This window comes from Phoca vitulina, unplaced genomic scaffold, assembly GCF_004348235.1.
Source record: "Phoca vitulina isolate PV1807 unplaced genomic scaffold, GSC_HSeal_1.0 scaffold21, whole genome shotgun sequence".
NCBI classification, from domain to species: Eukaryota; Metazoa; Chordata; class Mammalia; order Carnivora; family Phocidae; genus Phoca; species Phoca vitulina.
In genome coordinates, this window is record NW_022589724.1 from 32,212,859 (window position 1) to 32,231,411 (window position 18,553).

The 18,553-nt window shown below is 66.8% G+C and overlaps 3 protein-coding genes across 7 annotated transcripts in view; 1 reads left to right on the forward strand and 2 right to left on the reverse strand.

Annotated features, from left to right (window-relative positions):
• The window catches only part of GPSM1 (G protein signaling modulator 1), a 28,742-nt gene extending 24,148 nt beyond the window's left edge, over positions 1 to 4,594 (forward strand). For all 3 annotated transcript variants that reach the window (XM_032418637.1, XM_032418638.1, XM_032418636.1), the window contains 3 exons: positions 1,219 to 1,375; positions 1,812 to 2,020; positions 2,986 to 4,594. In XM_032418637.1, coding sequence (XP_032274528.1) covers positions 1,219 to 1,375; positions 1,812 to 2,020; positions 2,986 to 3,192 — 573 coding nt within the window. In that variant the 3' untranslated portion in view covers positions 3,193 to 4,594. The remainder of the gene's footprint in view (positions 1 to 1,218; positions 1,376 to 1,811; positions 2,021 to 2,985) is intronic.
• A 2,469-nt stretch (positions 4,595 to 7,063) lies between these two features.
• DNLZ (DNL-type zinc finger) lies at positions 7,064 to 8,788 on the reverse strand. The gene is made up of 3 exons (XM_032418489.1): positions 8,510 to 8,788; positions 8,032 to 8,171; positions 7,064 to 7,309 (listed from the first exon to the last, which is right to left on the reverse strand). Exons 1-3 carry the CDS (start codon positions 8,714 to 8,716, stop codon positions 7,141 to 7,143), a joined length of 516 nt encoding a protein of 171 aa, XP_032274380.1. The 5' UTR covers positions 8,717 to 8,788; the 3' UTR covers positions 7,064 to 7,140.
• CARD9 (caspase recruitment domain family member 9) lies at positions 8,082 to 17,326 on the reverse strand. 3 transcript variants are annotated; one of them, XR_004301127.1, is made up of 13 exons: positions 15,509 to 17,326; positions 15,196 to 15,333; positions 14,336 to 14,640; positions 14,083 to 14,262; positions 13,697 to 13,840; positions 13,264 to 13,389; positions 11,692 to 11,883; positions 11,213 to 11,254; positions 10,945 to 10,990; positions 9,645 to 9,721; positions 9,227 to 9,303; positions 8,426 to 8,509; positions 8,082 to 8,171 (listed from the first exon to the last, which is right to left on the reverse strand). XR_004301127.1 is itself a non-coding variant. In XM_032418488.1 (13 exons), the coding sequence occupies exons 2-13, from the start codon at positions 15,690 to 15,692 to the stop codon at positions 9,038 to 9,040; spliced, it is 1,611 nt and encodes a 536-aa protein (XP_032274379.1). In that variant the 5' UTR covers positions 15,693 to 15,706; positions 17,033 to 17,314; the 3' UTR covers positions 8,855 to 9,037. The 3 variants fall into 3 exon arrangements, 2 of the variants coding, with proteins under 2 accessions (XP_032274379.1, XP_032274378.1); XM_032418488.1 differs by lacking the exons at positions 8,082 to 8,171; positions 8,426 to 8,509 and adding an exon at positions 8,855 to 9,137 and having other exon boundaries at positions 15,509 to 15,706; positions 17,033 to 17,314; XM_032418487.1 differs by lacking the exons at positions 8,082 to 8,171; positions 8,426 to 8,509 and adding an exon at positions 8,855 to 9,137 and having other exon boundaries at positions 15,509 to 15,724; positions 17,033 to 17,314.
• Between the last annotated feature and the right edge of the window lie 1,227 nt (positions 17,327 to 18,553).

Sequence of the window (18,553 nt, forward strand, 5' to 3'; positions counted from 1 at the left end):
GGGACTCAGCCAGCTGAGAGGTGGACAGGCCAGGGCTGGGCAGGGGGCACTGGCGTCAGAGGGGAGGTGAAGGTGGCCTCTGGAAGCTGCCCCATCCACCAGTCAGCCCTCAGGGCCCTGGACCAGACGTGGTGAGGCTGGTGGGGGGACCAGCCCTGGCCCTGCCCTCCAGCCTCCCCTCCTATGGATGTGTAAACTGAGGCCCAGATAGGGAGTGTGTTTGCCAGTTGGGACTCAGCCAGGTCCAGTGGCCTGGTCTCCCACTTCCCATTCCCCCCTCCCTCTGAGAACCAGCGTCCCCTCCCTGGTCCCATCAGTGGGGTTTGCCTAGACCTAGCAGGTGGCCCCTGGGTCAGCCCTCCCCACCACCCAGGCTGCACTCTGATGGCATCTCCCAGAGTCTCTGTGCTCCCAGTGTGTCCAGGCTCTGCCCCCCAGCCACCCAGAGCAGACCCTGGGCACCTCAGCCAGCATGCAGAGGGAGAGGCTGGGGGATGTTAGCACCTTCTCTTTAGCCTGAACACCCCACACCCAGGGTCCTGGCCGCCACACATCTGTCCTCTGGGCCTGCCCATGGGTCTAGCACCCAAACCCCAGAAGGGGTGGGACTGGGGTGGAACACAGGAGCCCTCACCTCCCCCAGCCGTGGCTCCTTGCCTTTGGTGATATGACCTGACTTTGCTAGCCCCGGATCCACCACCACTGCTGCCAGGGCCCTGGCACAGACCACTGTAATATGTAAAACGGCAGCAGGGCTTCCTGCCTACCCAGGGTCTAGTCACACACTCACTACTGGTTGATTTGTCCATTTGGCAGACACCGGTGAGTGCTGTGCTGGGTGCCTGGGCCCCAGAGGGGCGGGCACAGGTGGAGCTCGTGGCAGGGGCTGACACAAGTGTGTGACAGAGTCCCACGGGGCAGGGGCTGGGGGGCGTGGGGCACAGGGACGCTGCTGGGAAGCGGTGGTGACTGGGCTGGGCGGGGAGCGCTCCAGGAGGGCAAGGAGGGGTTGGGTGGCAGGGTGTGGGAGGACAATGGAGGCCTGGACAGGGCTGATGCCGGGAGAAGGATGGGCAGGTGGGGCGAGGGTCCTGACCTTATCCCCGGCTGAGCAGCTCCCTCAGTGGCGTCCAGGGGTCTGAGGGCCTGGTGACCAGAGCCGGGCCACTGTGGCTGGGCCAGAGCCAATGCTGACTGCCGCTGCCCCCCCCCCCCCAGAGCATCCCTCGGGCCCCATCCTCCGACGAAGAGTGCTTCTTTGACCTGCTGAGCAAGTTCCAGAGCAGCCGAATGGACGACCAGCGCTGCCCCCTGGAGGAGGGCCAGCCCGGGGCCGCCGAGGCCACAGCTGCCCCCACCCCGGAGGAGAGGGTCGGTGAGTGTCCCCCGTGCAGCTCCTCTTGTCCTTGCCACGCTCCCTCCCGCCCTCCCCCACGGTGCCCCTGGAGCCCTTGTTCCTGGGGGACGGGGCACACCAGCTGCAGAAGTGCCCCTTGTCACCGCCTCGTCCCCCGCCTCGCCCAAAGCTACATCCTGGGAAGCGTGTCATCATCCCCGCCCCCCGAACACACCACGTCAGGGCGCATGGCGGGCTCTGAGCAGGCGTGGGAAGCCAGGCCTTCCTCCCGTCACCGAGGAGTCCCCGGGGGAGAGCGTGGGGCCTGCGACAGGGACAACCCAGGGCAGCTGGGGTCTGGGGCCAGCAGAGACACCCCTGGGACCCCCATGCCCCGGGGGAGCGTGGAGGGCGGGGCTGGGCTCCGGCTGACCTGGCCCGCGGGGGGCCCCCTCCCTCGACCTTGCCCCCACAGCCCAGCCCTCGCTGACAGCCTCCCCGCAGACCGAGGAGCTCTTGGACCTCATTGCCAGCTCCCAGGGCCGCCGGCTGGACGACCAGCGGGCCAGCGTGGGCAGCCTGCCTGGGCTGCGCGTCACCCACAGCAACCTGGGCCGTCTGCGCGGGGACGGGGACCCACAGGAGCCGGGGGACGAGTTCTTCAACATGCTCATCAAGTGCCAGGTGGGCCTGCGGCTGGGGGGGGCTGGGGGTGCTCACCGCCCCCCACCCCTGCCCCGAGGTGGCCCGGGGCCCCTTCGCCCTCGTGGCTGGTAGAGGCTCCTGACGCCCGCGGCGGGCTCTGGCCCGTCCATCTCAGGCTGGCTCTGCTGGTGTCACCGGGTGCCCTTGGTGCTCAGACCTGAGGCCCCTTCCTGGGCCCCCCCTCCCGAAAGCCCTCCTCATCGGGCAGGAGCTCCAGCTGGGGGGCGCCGCCATGGCGGGGTCCGGCCCCCTGCGCCCCCAGGCAGGGCAAAACGGCAGAGGGGTTTCAGGGACCTCATGAAAGGCTGCAGGAAAGACCATGGCCTGGCTCACACGGGACGGTGCAGTTTCCAGGTGTGACCTTCATTCCCACAGAGCAGAGGAAAGCGCGGCCCCGGGCGAGTCCGAAAATCCTCAAAACCAGCCCCTGCAGAGAACCCCCGAGCCCCTGGCCCATATGCCCGCACGCTCCAGCAGCTGCACCGGCTCCCAGCCCTTCTGCTCCAGACCCTGCACAGAAGCCCAAAGGCCCCCTCGGCCCCCTCGGCCCCGCCCTGGCCCCCTGGCCTGATGGCCTGATGGGGGGCCCCAGGGAGCTCCGCGCCTTGGGCTCAGGGAGCTGCGGCCCCCAGTCCTGCCCCCGGACATCCCTGTCAGGTGGTGTTGGGCGCAGTACGGAAGGCCGGCCAGCAGCCCCGTGCCCCGGCCTGCTCACCCCGTGCCTGGTGGTTACTCAGCCCTCCCTCCCCCCCGGGGTGGCCTGGGCAGAGGCTCCCAGCACTGCCCGCGGAGCTGATTTTACGGGTAGATGCAGGGAGAGCCGCTTGCTGGCCAGCAGCCCCTGCCTGGGCGTTGTCCCTGAGACCACTGGGCCCACGTCCTAGGCCGGCCCTCCAAGGCGGGGGAGGCCCAAGCTGCCAACCCACGTGTCTGTGTCCGCCCAGTCCTCCAGGATCGATGACCAGCGCTGCCCACCTCCTGACGTGCTGCCCCGCGGCCCCACCATGCCTGACGAGGACTTCTTCAGCCTCATCCAGAGGGTGCAGGCCAAACGGATGGATGAGCAGCGGGTGGACCTCGCCGGGAGCCCCGAGCAGGAGGCGGGCGGGAGCCCCGAGCCCCGGCAGCCGTGCCAGTCTGGTGCCAGCTAAGATCCTGCAGCCACAGCCAGGCTGGCCCCACCCCTACTCCTGGCCTCGGGGCCGGGGGGCGCGCCGTCCTCTGTGATGCCCACGGCCCCGCGAGAAGCCCATTCCTCTGGAGGCCATGGCTGACTGCAGGCCCTCTGGCCCTTCCCACTGTGGCAGATGCGGGGCACACAGCCCCCACGCTGTCCCCCTCCCAGGGTGGCAGGCTCAGGCTGGGGCTGCCCCGGGCGGGCGGGCATGCCTCTGTCCTGGACCAGCTCCCCGGCGGGACACGGCTTTCTGCAGGCCTGCCCAGCCCGGCCTTCTCCCTGCCCCGTCCCTGCCCCAGGTCCAGCCTGCAGCTTGTTGGTTCCAGACCCTCCATGGCCTCTCCCTGCCCCGCCCAGCTCCATCCCTCCATCCTGCCCGGCAAATGTGAAAACTGCTGCCTCCCTTAAGCCCCCAAAGGCCGCTCTGAAGCCTTTGCTGTGCGGCCTGCCAGCGACATGGACGTTTCTGTCCTCCCAGAGGGGGTCCCAGGGATGACAGAGCAGACGCGCTTGCCCCAGTCCTGGCCTCTTGTGCCCCCCGCCCCTGCCTCCTCTGGGCTGGAGAGGGAGGAAGCCTGTGTCAGAAAGCCTGGAGCCTGATGAGGCAGTTCATGCAGGCCAGGTGCCCCCACGCACGGTCGCTGGGCCCTGGCTCTCGGCCCCCAGCCCCAGCTGGCACCCAGTCCTGAGCAGGGAGGCAAGGGCACGGGTGGGGATGAGCCGGGACACCCCTCAACTCCAAGCCCCAAAGCCCAGGGACAGAACAGGCCTGGTCTGGAACGCCAGCTGGCAGCCAGGTCCACACCCTGACCACACCAGGGCCGGGGCGGCCGGCAGAAGCTGGGGGGTTCAGCTCGGCTCAACCCTGGGCCCCAGGTGAGCACCCAGCCCTCAGCTGGGAAGATGACATCACTGCCTTCTCCTGTGGGGAGGGTCCAGCCCCCACACATCATCAGCCCACGGGATTGGGCAGGACACTGCCTTGGCTCGCCCCCAGCCCTCTGGCGAGCCCCCGGCCCCACGCCACGACCCCACAGCCCCCGGGGCATGAGGGGCACCTCCTCCTGAGGTGGTGCCCCTGGGCTCCTCGGTCTTTCTCCAAGGCTCTCCAAGCGAGGGGAGGCGGCCGGACCCCCACCCCGCAGTTCAGCCTGGGGGCCCCAGGCCCGCTGCGACCATGCTCTGAAGGGTGTGGGTGGGAGCCCGGGGGCGGGGTCAGAGGCCAGAACAGAGGCTTCTCCTGGGCCGCCCCACATACTTGAATGTACATGCATATTTATTGCTCATGCGTGTTTGCCATGCTGTCAGTGGGTCCTTTCCAACCCAAGAGGTACATCTTTTTCTTTTTCCCAAAAAAATAAAGTCTGCCAAGTGAATGCTGTCTGTGTCAGAATTAGTGCTAAGGATGAGGGGATGTTGGTCTTCTGGGGGGGCCCCAGGTGACTGACCTTATCTGGGTAAGCAAGCCCGCACCGTGCAAAGGGCCTGGAGCCACCACCTCTCCAAGCCCCCCGCGATGGCACCAGCCAGCCACTTGGCGACAGGTCGGTTCTGTTGTTTTCCGCCCTGGGAGTGGCAGTCTGTCCCAACCGGACAAAGTCACATATTGTCCAGGCGCGCACTTGCCTTTCCAGGCCTGAGTCCTCACGGGCTGCAGACCTGTGGCCCACCTGCCCGGGACCTGCTCGGGGCCCCGGAGCAAGGGAGGCGTAGAGCGCCCACGACCTCACAGCCCTGGCACCACCAGCCGACGAGTGCAATGGAGCCGTCTGCGAAGAGGGGGAGCAACCCCCAAGCAGACACCCCAACCCCACAGCTGCTCTGTGGCACTGGGTCCCCAGGAGGACAGCTGCTCTGTGGCACTGGGTCCCCAGGAGGACAGCTGCTCTGTGGCACTGGGTCCCCAGGAGGACAGTTGCTCTGTGGCACCGGGTCCCCAGGAGGACAGCTGCTTTGTGGCACTGGGTCCCCAGGAGGACAGATCTGTGGCACTGGGTCCCCAGGAGGACAGCTGCTCTGTGGCACCGGGTCCCCAGGAGAACAGCTGCTCTGTGGCACCGGGTCCCCAGGAGGACAGCTGCTCTGTGGCACTGCCCCCCAGGAGGACAGATCTGTGGCACCGGGTCCCCAGGAGGACAGACGCGGGGCCCGGGAAGCAGGCGAGGCAGGGGTGCCTCACTCACCTCACCTGTGGTGACCCGCTCGGCCCGGAGCACCCACCTGACCGCAGGAGGCTGCACAGCACGGCGGGAGTGGGGGGTCGGGAGACCCCCGAGGTGAGGGTGGCGTGGGGAGGGCGAAAGCTGGTCAGAAGGGAGGTCTGCAGGTAGGGGCCGCAGTCAGGACACGCCCGCACAGGGAGGCACCCCCAGGGGCCCCGGGGGCTGTCACTAGAGCCCCCGACCCAACAGTTCTCGGCGCTCTGGGAATCCTGGCACTCTGAGAAGGCTCGGCAGGCAAGTACCACAGGTGCCACGTTGCCTCTCTGTGGCTCCAGGAGCTGTGGTTTCCCTGGGAAGCAATGGTGTGAACCATCTCAGTGGCTCTGGGACTAGGAGCCCCCCTTGTTGGCTGGTACCTGTCCATGGGGTGCATCCATGGGCGAGTCTTTCACTATCGCTAGGCACTAACCCCAAGAGGGGCAACCTCACCAGGATCAGCGGGGCCTGGACGTCAAGCATCAGAACAGGAAATAGAAATATGGTCTCTACCCGTGTCCACAACCCGGGCCTCAGTTCCCCCATCTGTGAAGGGCGGGATTGGCCCGGGCCGCCCTCCTCTGTCCAGGTCTGCACTGTCAGGTCCGGCGGGGACCTGGGGACAGTGAGGCAGTCAGGCACCGGGGCTGGCTCAGCCTCCAGGCCGACAGTCTCCGCAAATGACACGGGAGACTCTGAGGGGGAATAATAGGCGGTTGTTAGCCAGGGCAAAGACGGGGTAATCGAGTCAGAGCACCCAGTGCCAGCGCCCTGGAGAACAACGGCAGAGCCCGGGGCGCGGACGCAGGGCAGCAGTCAGCTCGGATCCTGCCAGGAGCTGTGAGACCGTGGCTGGTGATTAATAGTGAAGGTCACACTTCTGCAAATACACGCACTCCCATAAACACAGGAACATCCTGAGCAGGCCGTCAAACAAGGCTGGGAGACAAACCGCACGCCCCTGGGGGGAGGGCACCACGTGGGGCATGTGGCCCACCGCGACTCCCACCCCCCTCGCCACGGCGGCCACCCGGCCCCGCTGTGGCCACAGGGAGCTGCCTGATTTGCTGACTCCGTTTGGCCAGCAGCCAAGGGTCAGGGCCGAGGGCGGCTCTGGCTCACCAGCGCTGTCCAGGAGGTGTCGGGGGAGGCAGGGGGCACAGGAGGAAGGGGGATCTGTAGGACCTCCCCGTGTCTGGCCAGAGGAACAGGACCCATGGTGGGTGCTGCCCCCCAAGGAAGAACAGTGGCTGATCAGCCATGCCTTCCAGGCACCCGCCCCAGACCCAGCAAGACCGGGGCCCCGGCCTGCAGAGCACGTCCGCGCCCCCCCATACCTGTCCCACGTCTTGTCTTCCTGCCCTTCCTCCTGCCAGGGTGTCCCATTAGCATCTTCATCTGATGGGAAGGCGGAGGTTCAGAGGGGCAGAGGGACCGCCCAGGGCTACCGGCCATGGCCGGGGGTTGGGGGCTCAGGCTCCCCGTCCAGCCTCCCCCCACGCAGACACAGCCGCGAGCGGCAAGTACAGGGCCCGTCCTCTGTGCAGAGCGACAGCGCAGGACCAGGACCAGCACCTAGCGGAGGCTCCTCGGAATCATTCTGACTCCCGAACCAGGGACAACAAGAAGGCCCCACACCCCACCATCTCCGAGTGATGTGTTTATTGATAGAAGACAAGCCAGCCCGGAAGGGCCGAAGCATCTTCTGGAAGGCAGAGACAGAGTCAGCTGGGCTCCGTCTTGCCAGGATGAGTGGGGTCCTGGCCCTCACCCCCTTCTGGAGCAGTGGTGGATTTGGGGTTCCCGGCAGCCTCTAAAACCAGCTCTAGGGCTCCCTCACCAGCCACTCGACACACCTTCTCCCCTCTGGCCGCCAGGATTTCTTCAACATTCCTGAGAGAGAAGGCATCACTCTCAGCCCCGAGCCCACCCGGCACCTTGGGTCTTCAAGTGCACCCAAGGGCACCCCAAGGCCAGGCTGGAGCCGGAGCGTGGGGCCCCACGCTGGTGTGGCCACGAGGCGCCGCACGCTGACCTCACGAACCCTCCAGAGCCCCCAGAGGCAGCTGCTATTACTAACCCGATCTCAAACGGAAGAGCCCCTCAGAAGTCCCACAGAACGGCCCAGGGCCACCGGCCAGGAGGCTCCTGCCCATGAGGGGTACACTCCGCCTCACACACACCCCCAGTCTGGTGTGATGACCGGCCAGCCAGCGCGGGCAGAGACCGCGAGTGACGCGCTAGGGCCCTGCTCCGGAGCTGACACTCCGCACATCTCTGTGGGGACGAAGCAGCCACACGATGGAAGGGAGTCTGTGCCGCAGGACTCAGCCCAGCGTGCCCCTCACTTCAGGGGCGGCCTGGAGCCCGGACACGGACAGGCCAGCAGTGAGGGCAGAGGTCCGGCAGCGAAGCAGGACCACAGGGGGCTGGTCCCATCCCTGCCCGCGCCGTTTGTGGTTTCCCCGAAACTCAAACCTAACAGCCCCTCCTGTACGCACAAGGCTGGGGAGGCGGGCTCCACGAGCCTCCCGACAGGAAGGGAGCCCCGCGGACGCGGGCTGGGGCCCCAACCCCAGGGGGGCTTTCCCCCCACCCTGCCCACGGGGCCTCACCTCTTCCCGTCCAGGTCTGAGAACCAGCCCAGGTTGTCGGCGATGACGTGGTGCTTCTGGCAGCCGGGGCAGGTCACGATGACAACTCCCCGGTGATAGGCCAGTTTGGAGATGCGCTTGGAGGACCGGCTCCCACACACCTGGGGGACACCCGCGGCCCAGGTGACGCCTGTGCCTGGCCCCGCCCCTCAGGAGGACCCCGCCCCCTCTGATGATTAACTCCACCCCGGGGCAGGGCCTCCTCCTCCTCCCAGACAGCCTACCTACCCCTGTGTGCCGGGCCCACCCCCGGGGGCAGCTCCACCCCTCTCCCGGAAGGGCCCCGCCCCCGAGGACAGCCCCACCCCTCTCCCGGAAAGGCCCCGCCCCCGAGGACAGCTCCACCCCTCCATACTGTCCTCCGCGCACGGGGAGCCTCTTCCCGCCGCGCCGGCCAGCACCAGATGCGGACCCAGCTTCGCACCCGTCGCACGCTCACCTTGCAAGTGTAGACAAGCTGGTAGTGCGCGGCCCCGGGCCCCGGCTCCGAGCTCAAACGCCGCCAGCCCCAGACCCCGGCCCCGGTCTGCCTTCTCCCCGCAGCCCCCGGACCGCCCCCGCGTCCCCACAACCACCTCAGGCCCGGCCCCTGGGGCCGCACGCGACTCAGTAGCGGCGGCACGCGTCTCAGCGCAGCCCGCAGCATCCCGCCCTCCGACCTCGGCTGCCCCGCCCCGCCCCGCCCCGCGCGGCCGAAGCCGTGCCGCCGCCATCTTGGAAGCGGGCACGCGGCGTAAACGGCCCTTTTCGGCTTCCGTCCGCCGACTGGCAGACCGTGCTCTGCTGCCCCCTGGGGGCGGGAGGTGCGCGCGCGGCTGGGAGGTGTACGCGGGAGCGAGGCCAGCAGAGGCTACGGTACCGGGACCCCGGTCGTTTATTTATGGAACTGCATTTCTGACACTGCCGCACGCATAGACAGAGCACGCCTGTGCGAGTCCCGGTGCGTGCTCCCGGCGCGCTGGGCTGGCTAGGAGCCCTCCGTGTCGGTGTTGTCGCTGCCCGTGGTGTTCTCCCAGTCCACCTCCCCCTGCCTCGAGCCGTGCTGCATCTTCCTGAGGGCGCGCTTCCTGCAGGGGCGAGCGCATGTCCGCAGGGCCCCTGCGCCCCCTCCCCGGCCGGCCTTCCCGGAGCCCGCCCAGGGCCGCCCACCGCGCACCTGCGGTAGTTCTCGAAGCTCTCCTTGAGGCGCCGCCGCTCCTTCTCGGGGGGCTCCCCGCCGCTCAGGCCTGCGTCCTGGGGGAGGAGCGAGGCTCAGGCTCCCGGAGTGGGGGCGTGTCCCCGCCTCTCGGAGGACAGGACAGAGCGGGCACCCAGCCAGCTTGGCCTGCGCTCCAAGCCGGTGCTCCTTCTGCCACAGTGCCCGCGTCCTGCCCGCTCCCTCTGCCCGCTGCCTCATCCGAGAAGGTGGGACTCGGCTTCCTGTTCCAAACAGTGCACCCCAAGAGCCCACGGGCAGAGACCCTTGCCATCACCCCCAGGCATCCAGGTTGAGCAATCAGCCTTCCTGGGCTCGGTCACACGGAGGCCCATGCCAGCGGCGCCCTAGGGCAGCAGGGACCCCAGAGCAGCCTTACGTTGGAGGTCAGTGGAAGCTGCTCCTCCTGCAGAGCCACAAAGGGCTGCTGTGGGCTGTTCCTGTTGGCCGGGCCGCCTGGAACGGAGAATTAGGCCTGTCGGTCCTACCCAGCTGCTGGGACCACGCTTAGCATGGCCAACACCCGGCCACCTCCTGTCCCCTGAAGCTGCCAGGCCAGTCCTGCATCATCTCCTGGGGGCTCTCACTTCAACCCCAAGAGGCCTCCCACTGTGTAGACAAGAGGACCGGGGCCCAAAGATGCCACTGCCCACTCCCGACTCCCTCTAGGCAGGCAGAGGCAGCTGGAAGCCCACCGGGCAGTGCCACGCCACCGAACTCTGCTCCCGGGTGGGGGCTGGGGCGCTGCGGCAGTCGGAGCAGAACATTCCAAGCTGTCAGGTCCCCTCAAAATCTGCCCCAGGCTCAGGACCCTCAGACAGAAGGTGCTCTGATGGGCTGGCTCCCCTAAACTGGCCAGGATGGGAGACTGGACATCTAGTATCACTGACATCACAGGGGGAGAGACCCAGACCCAGGTCTCTCCCTGAGGCTGGCACCTTCCCTTCCTCGGCCTCTGACCCGGAAGCCCGCCCCAGCTCCTTCAAGGGGCCACACCACCCCTGGGTTGGGGCTCCCAGGGTCTCCCCTACCACTCACTGCCTGCTGGGTCCTGCCCGCCTGTCCCCATGTTGGGCTCCGTGGCCTGAAGCTCAGGTCCCTGGGCAGCGTTAGACTGACCTGCTCCCTCACTTCTGCACCAGCTGGTCCTCTTTTGCCTCCCTTGGAGGCTGACGGCAGGCCTGAGGCTGAGGAGGTCTGTCTGGCTTCCCACGCCACCTCCCTGCCCGGACCTCCCCACCTCCCCTCTGACAGCCACCTTCAGAGTGAGCCCCTCGACCCCTTGCTACCCCTCATCACCCCTCAGGCCATCTCCCTGCCACCTCTGCCTGGCCCTGAGACACGCCCCCTTCCCCATTCTGTTTGCATCTCCCACACTTGCTGGCCGACTTCCCCTGCCCCCTGCCCAAGAGGAAGCTCAGGGAGAGCAGGACGCCTCAACTCTGCACTCCTGGGCCCAGAGTGGGCTCCCATGGAGGGACGCGCTCTCAACATACATTCCTGGCTCTTGTTTGCTCACTGGGGAGCCTGGGGGGTTACTCGTCCCTCTAAGCCTCAGTGTCCCCATCTGTAAAGTAGGGTTGTGAAGGATCAGTGGGACAGGGCTCTACCCTGTGAGGACTGGCGCCAACTAAGGTGACAAGGCCAGACTCGGCCGTGAGAAGCTGCCCCCTCCTCACCTTTGTCTGAGAGCTGGACGGCCTCCAGGTCCAGGGGGAGTGAGAGCTTCCAGGGAGAGAGACAGACGGGCATCCAGTTAGACTGCCACCCTCCAGGGACCCACCTAACTTGCCGCGCTGTTCCTCAGAGACCTGGCAGGAAGGCCCGCCCCAAGGGCCACATGGCAGCCGGCTGCCGGCCCGCCCAGGTGAGGCCTGGGAGGAGAGCAGCTGGCCCAGCTCCCACAGGGGACGGTGGCCTGGAGCCCACCCTGAGGCTCACACTCACCTCCTGGGAGTTCCTGGGTGAGCTGTCCTCCAGGTCAGAGCTCTGTGGTCACAGAAGAGGGGTCGGTCAGCAGGCTGTGGGGAAGCCCAGCCACCCCAGGGCCTGGGGTGGGGTGGGGCTTGGTGAGGGGTCCCCGGCCAGCCCCTGTCCTCAGGCCCCTCTCCAGCCCACAGTTGGCCCTGGCCCCCGCCCAGAACACCCCTCCCTCCCCCTCCTGACACCCAGAGTGGCCTGCCGGGAGGAGGGCCCCTTACAGAGGACAGAAGGGGCTCAGGAAGGCCTGGGACCAGCCCAGGGTCACGCTGGAGCAATAGCCGAGCCAGGCCTGGACCTGGGCTGCCTGGTGTCCCCTCCTCTGGGCTCTGGTGTCTCTGGGACACGCTTGCCCCTGAGGGCCAGGCCCCTGCGCTCTCCTGTGGCAGGGCTGCAGCTCTGACCAGCGTGCACCACAAAGGCCCCCCAGCCCCTGGGAGGCCCACCAGGACGAGCGTGTCCAGCTGCTGCCGCTTGAGCCTGCCCTCCACGGCCAGCAGCTGGCCCTCACGCTGGAAGAGCTGAAGCTGCAGCTCGTCTGCCTTCTCGGCCAGCTCCCGGACCTGCTTCCGCAGCACGTCCTTCTCCTGCAGGCTCCGTGAGTGCTGTGCGTGCAGTTCCTCCCGCGTGGTGATGGCCTGTGGGGACGGCACACGGCAGGCTCTGTCTGGGAGCTGCGCGGCCGCTGGGAGACCCCAGGCCGCCCCCACCTCTCAGCCCGCGGTCAGTGCTTGAGGGTTTGCAGGAGCAATAGAGTTCCGAAGGACTCCCGGAACGTGAAGATAAAGCCTCCGGCCCCAATCCCAGAATAGCCCCTGCCGTCCCTGCGCCCTCCCCGAGTCCTCCATTCCAGTGCATGTCCAGCATGGATTCACGCCCTTTGCACGGCTTTTATCAGTCTGCCGTGTAACTTGGTACCAAGAACATGGTTGTTAATGGCCATGTCATGTGCTTTATCGCGCCCATCCCCTCCATGCTCTCCAGCCAGACCGCACCTGAGGACACAACTCTGACCCACACCGAGCGGCCTGCTGGGAGCCTGCCCGCTGCCTGGAGGCTAACCCACATCCCCTGGAGCCCTCGGCCCCAAACAGCCAGGACTTGATGAATCACTGAGAATCGCCTTCATTTGTGTCCCTGCTTCCGACTTAGGACCCACCGGAGAGAATCCCAGCCGCTCACTTGGGCTGCCCGGCCCCAGCGTTCCTGGCTGGTGGCCTGCCTTCCGTGGCTACAGCGCTCTCCCCTCCTCTGCCTGCCCCGAGGGAAGGTGGCAGCCGGGCCCCCTGGCCTGGTGGTGCTGCTTCCCGCTTCCCACTACCACGCACGGGGAGGCTTTCCGACGTGGGACTGCAGGGCCAGAGGCTCCGAACACAGGCTGCCAGTCCCCTCCCGACGGGCACTGAAGCACCGGCCATACCTGACCAGAAAGGACCCCGCGTGACGTGGCGGGAAGGTGGTGGAAAGCAGTGATGGGGATACAGTCCAGACGGGCTCCTGCCTCCGGGCCCCAGGAGCGCAGCAGCCAGCCCAAGTGCCAACGGTGTTTGAAGTTAAAAAAGCTGTTTGCTGGAGCGCCTGGGTGGCTCCATCAGGTGAGCGTCCCACTCTTGATTTCGGCTCAGGTTGTGGTCTCGGGGGTGGTGAGATCGAGCCCCACTCAGCGGGGAGTCTGCTTAGGATTCTCTCTCCCTCTGCCCCTCCCCACCACACGCACTCTCTCTTGCTCTCTCTAAAATAAATACATCTTTAAAAAAATAAAAAGCTATTTGCAAACAAGACAGCTTCCGTTTTTGTAAGACAAAAATGAAACTATACGTATATTGAAAAGAATCTGAAGGTACAACCAGCCAGTGGAGTAGTTTTCCTGGCAGTGGGGGAAGGGGTCACCTTCATGATTGCTCACATTTTTCAAGGAGCTCTCGGACAAGTGCCCTCCCCCGAAAGGGCAAAGGGCGAGGCGCCGTGGCTGGGGGGAACGCGCCCCACCCTGGGGTGGGAGGCGGCGAGGAGCCTACCTGGTCCCTCTCGATGGCCACCTCCTCCATCTGCTGCAGGATGGCCTCGATGCGGTCCTTGTACATCTTGGAGTCCTTCCGTAGGGCCAGGTTCTGCAGCTCGAACATCTCTTTCTCCTCCACGCACTACGGGAGTCAGCAGCTAGCCCCCACCGCCCGTTCTGGCCCCTGGTCAGTCAGGCCCAGCAGAAGGAGGGGGAGGCTGCTTGAGCCCCTGGGTCCCTGCCAACCCTGAACTTCCAGACCAAAGCCTGGGCCTGCCCAGCCTGGGGGAGTACGGGCCGGGAGCGGGGAGAGGAGGCCAAGCCCCTGCACCTCCAGGAAGGGGTGAAGTCGGGGTGTGAATTCCAGGGGCTGCGTGCCACAGGGCAGTCCCTCAGCCCACCCGGCCTGACTTGGCCCAGGCTGAAGTCCACCGGCCCCGGCGGCATACCCGGGCACGCAGAGCCTCGCCCTGCCGCAGGTCCTTGCGCAGAGAGAGGATGGTGTTGGCTTGCTCCTGGTGCTCCCGCAGTGCCTGTCGCCAGTCCTCCTCCAGCACCTGGATGTAGGGACTGCTCTTGTCTGGCTTCCCCTCCTGTGGGTGGCGAAGGGGAGAGAGTGGTAGAGAAGCAGCTAGACTTGAGGGGACCCTGCTGTGGCACCAGCATCCTGCCAGGCCCCTCCAGCTCCCATGAGCACTCACCCCGCCGGCACGGCGGCCCCGGCTCCCGCACGCGCGCCCCACCTGCACGGTGGCCCCCGGCTCCCACGCTCCCGCACGCGCGCCCCACCTGCACGGTGGCCCCCGGCTCCCACGCTCCCGCACGCGCGCCCCACCTGCACGGTGGCCTCCAGCTCCCGCACGCGCGCCTGCAGCGCTGTCTTCTCCTGCTGCAGTTCCCACATCAGCTCCTGGCTGGGCCGCTGCTCCATGGCGTGCCTGAGCTTCAGTGTGTGCTTGCGCTCCACCCTGCAGTCATCCTCCGCCTTCATGAGGCTGTGCTTGAGCCGCTCAATCTGCGGGAAGACCCCGTCAGCCGGCTGGCCTCGCCCCGCGCCCCCGACCCTCCCGCCACGGCTGCCAGGGCACCTCCAGCTGTAAGTCGCGGCTGCGCATGAGCGCGGCGCCCTTCTCCTCGCTCTGACGGGCCAGGCGCATGGCCAGGTCATAGTTCTCATCCTTGCAACGCTTGAGCTCGCGGCTGCCCGCCTCCCACTCCTCCTTGAGCCGCTGCACGCGCTCCTGGTGCTTGCGGAGCAGGCTGTCCTTCACCCGCAGCTCCTTGATGAGGTCGTCCTTGGAGCTCAGCAGCTGGGTCAGGTCCTGCACTTTCCTCTGCAGCTTCAGCACCTCGCTCATCAGCAGCTGGGTCAGGCCCGACTCCCCGGATGCATCTGCAGACAGCTGGGCCGCGTCAGAGGGCCCGCCCGGCCCACAGCTGCCCTGCTGCGCCCCCCCCCGGGCTCCAGGCTTGAGGGCCGGCCACCCCACTGCAGGCGGCTCGGGGCCCGGCCGAGGGGCCACCCAAAGGTGCTGGTGCTCCCCTTCAGGGAAGCAGGCAGAGCTCCTGACTCACCTTGCGGCCCTGTCCCCGGCCCACCCCCAGGACGGCAGCGTGAGGCCGGGCACCCTCCCCCTTCGGCTCATTTTGTCATGATCTTGATTGTGAGGCAAGAGGACATGCGTCCAGGCCAGGAAAGTGTGGCTTCGCCTGTTGCTGGGGCCAGCAGACGCCCGTCCTTCCAAGAGCCGAAGCTTTGGTGGCGTCAGAGGGGTTCTGACCCAGGAACCATGGGGCCCTCTGTCCCCCACCCCAGTATGGGTCCGCCTTCCTCCAGCAGAGAGAGAAGGAGCAGGACAGAGCTGCTGCAATCCAGTGTGCCCCTTCCACCTCCTTTTGTCCCCAGTTTATCCATCAGGAGGCCAGCCTGCGGGGTCCCAGACCTCACCAATGATCATGGAGAAGACACGGGTGGGCTCCTTGCCCGTGACCTTCTTGTAGAGCTGTGGATAGTAGAGCTCCAGGCTCTCGAGGAAGGCCACATAGCCCTTGTGGCCGGTCCGCTGCAGGATGTCCAGGAGCACGCCTGAAACCCACAGGACCTGGCTGGGGCCGTGGCCATCCTGCCCACCACCCTGGGCTCTCCCCGGGGCCTCTGCTGCGCACGGAAGCACCACTGCTCCCAGCAGGAGGGACAAGGTATGGGGTGCTGGGGAGTGCCCATTCCCGTGCCCGAAGCTCCTGGATGAGGCGGCACTGACCCACTTTCCGCTTGCGGATGACTAGGTTGGGGTCACTGAGCACCTGCTCCTCGTCGTCGGGGTTCAGCACCTTGCATTGCCTCAGGTAGGGTGTGATGCGTGAGGGGTCGATGACGGAGATGAGCTTCACGCGGAAGCTCTCCAGAGCATTCCAGCACTGGTCCTCGTTCTCGTAGTCTGACATGGCGGTGGCCACGGCTGTGGTCGGTGGGAGAACTGCTGGGAGGGGCGGCCACAGGCCGGGCCCGGCCGGGGGTGTCCAGACAGGTGTGCATCCTCACCTGCCCCGGCCCCCCCTCCTCAGTGCTGGTGCTGTGACCTGGGGCACCAGCTCAGCCAGGGCGGCCCTCCCTGGGCCCTGCTGCCGCCCCCCGCCCACCCCGGGCGCACGGGCTTTCCCCGTCCCCGGGTCGCCCTGATGAGAGTGGGGGAAGACGTGGAGGGCTCCAGGGATGGGTGGTGTCTGAGAACACTGCACGCCCCACGCCGTGGCCCTGCTCTGGACTCTGCACTCCCCATCCCGGAAGTGTGGGGCTGGCGAGCCACCACCTCCTACCCACTGGCAGCGCCCCCCGGGCACGTGTGGAGAGGCAGGCACCCAGGCTGGGGCGGCAACCCTGGGACAGTGACCCGCCCGCCCGTGCGTGCCAGGCAGGGCTGTGGGGGACTTCCTCCTTCCTGGACCTGGCGGCCGCTCAGAGCTTAGCCCCACCGCCTCCTCCTTCCGGCGGCTGGCTGGTGGTGCAACAGTGGTCCAGGCGGCTCGCTCGGGAAGGGCGACTGTGGACCGCCCACGGGAGAGCCAGGCCCGCTGCACCCGGAGGCCCGCTGCATCGCCCACGGCCAGCCCCAGAGCCGCTCTGGCGCCCTCTGCAGGCTCTCAGGTCCTGGGCACCACCCACCGCGGGGCTCCTCTCCCTTCCCAGATGAAGCCTGTTCCCAGGCGCTCCGGCTCCCCAACAAGGGGGCCATCCGTGTTGGGACCACCCACTGCTGCTCCCTTCCACCAGCGGGGGCAGGAACCACTCTCTTGAGGCCTGGGCCAAACCAGAAGCCTCCTCCTGGTGGCGGGGACGGAGACACTGACCCGCCGCCGCCCCAGAGCGCCCTCAGCCGGCGTGGGAATGTGGTTTCCAGCTCAGAGGGGCTAGACCACGCTCCCAGAGATCCAGGTGGCAGCAGGCAGGGTGTTTGCAGGAGTTTCTCCGACTTCCCGTGGCCCTCGGTCATCCCATCCAGCCAGAGACACACACCAGCACTCAGTGGGTGGCCCTTGGAACGTTCAGCCCACTCCCTGCCTCTCCCGCCTAAAATCCACAAGTCCCGCACCTGACGCCCTGCTGCTAAGTCCCCTGAGACGGACAAGCAGGTACCACGTGGCTGTGAAGGCGCACAGGGCAGAAGAGTTGAGGCCACTTGCTGCCCTTCTGGGGCAGGTGCCCCAGCACCCAGCTCCCCGCCCCAGGAGCCCTGAGCAGAGAGGCGTCTTCCTGGCCCCTTCAGAGGGGCAGCAGTCCCACCTACCTCCGGGTCCTGGAGGGGCACCTGCACGGTGGGGCGCCGGCCAGCCTGGGCCAGCCCGATCCGATGAACAGGAGGCGGTGTTGCAGGCCGGCCCGCAGAGCCCAGGAGGAGAGCTGTGCACTTCCTGATGGTGCTGGTTAGCTCCACGGAGCCCCGCAGGTCCTGCCCAAGGGAGCCGGTCCCTGGGCCTGCATTCTGATTCGTCTGCCTGGCAGGGCCCGGGGAGGCGGGGCGGAGGAAAGTGGAAGTCTCGCTCAGAGGCCTGGAGGCCCAGCCCGGGTGCCCACTAAGTGGAAGTGTGCGCAAAGACCCTCCCCGCAGCCGGAGGAGGCCAGTGCACCGTCCAGTCTGCTCTGGCCTGGACGCAGGCTTCCGGAGGCTTCTCCAGCAGGGGCCGGCTGGGGACCAGCAGTGCAGGCAGCCTGCAAGGTGCAGGTGGGGATCCCAGGGCTTGGGGCCCAACTCTGGGCTCTCCGCCAGGGGCCCACACACGCAGCCGGCCAGCAGGTGCCTTCATCACATGAGGGCTGCAGTGTAGCATCCAGAGGGCACGTGGCTGCAGAGGCTGCTGCGGCCCACAAGAGGCCAGGGGCCTGGCCACGCTTGCCCCACATGGCCACCAGCCCGCACCACAGCTAGCCCAGCACACCCCCGTCCCTTCCTGGAAATGTCTCCCCTCAGCAAGCTCTCTCCACCCGGGACACACGGGACTGTGACAGCCGTGTCCCAGGACCCCGCGGCCACTCCCCGGGGCCCCACAAACCAAGCCCCAGGCCAATGCCTTGCTGGGGCAGCTGTGCCGGTCGGCTGGAGACGCCTGCTGCCAGGCTGAGGCCGCAGCTAGGGAGAGGCCGGACAGGCAGCGCGGGTCCTGACCAGGGCTCCTGGCTCCACCTTCCCGAGGCAGCTGCCGCTTGCCTGACCGGCCCCCTGCCTGTGGGCTCTCCACCCTCAGTCCCTGGGCTCTGCGTCCAGCGCGTCTGAGTCATGGGGTGGTGGGCAGCCTGCCCCCCTGCCCCCCGCAGGTCTCTGGGGGGACAGAGGCCGACATCACGCCTCTAGAAGCAGCCAGTCTTGGGCCTGGAGCTGTGACCACCGGTGTCCCCCCGTTTTGCAAAACGAAGCTAATAAAAGGTGTCTACCTCACGGTGGGGTTTGTAAAGATTCAACGACAGAAACATCATGTTCTCCATATCAGAAACTAGAAACCAGTAACAAAAAGAACTGGAAAATCCTTAGACATTTGAAAATTAAACAGAAACCTCTAAATAACCACAGGTCCAAAGAAACCCCCAGGAAAAGTAGAAACGAGCCAAGAAAGCACTGGGCACAAACTGAAAAGTGAAAGCACGTTCACGGGGCTGTGTGGTGGTGGGTCAGTCCCAGCGGGTGTGGCACCCGGGGGAGGGTCACAGGCGGAGAACACAGAACAAAGCCTCTAGAACCAAGTGCCTCAAAAGGCTGCCCACCAAAGCCAAGGCTGAGCGTCCCTCAGGCAGGGCTGTGGAGGGTGCTGGGGCC

Bases quoted from the DNA above. Each gene is read 5' to 3' on its own strand.
- CARD9 (XM_032418488.1), bottom strand. From the start codon at position 15,692: ATGTCAGACTACGAGAACGAGGACCAGTGCTGGAATGCTCTGGAGAGC. The intron at 15,334-15,508 runs GTCAGTGCCGCC...TGTGGGTTTCAG, and splicing joins CATCCGCAAGCGGAAAGTGG to GCGTGCTCCTGGACATCCTG. The intron at 14,641-15,195 runs GTGAGGTCTGGG...AGCTGTCTGCAG, and splicing joins TGTCTTCTCCATGATCATTG to ATGCATCCGGGGAGTCGGGC.
- DNLZ (XM_032418489.1), bottom strand. From the start codon at position 8,716: ATGCTGCGGGCTGCGCTGAGACGCGTGCCGCCGCTACTGAGTCGCGTG. The intron at 8,172-8,509 runs GTGAGCGTGCGA...GGTGTCCCCCAG, and splicing joins AGCTTGTCTACACTTGCAAG to GTGTGTGGGAGCCGGTCCTC. The intron at 7,310-8,031 runs GTGAGGCCCCGT...CTTCTCTCTCAG, and splicing joins TCAGACCTGGACGGGAAGAG to GAATGTTGAAGAAATCCTGG.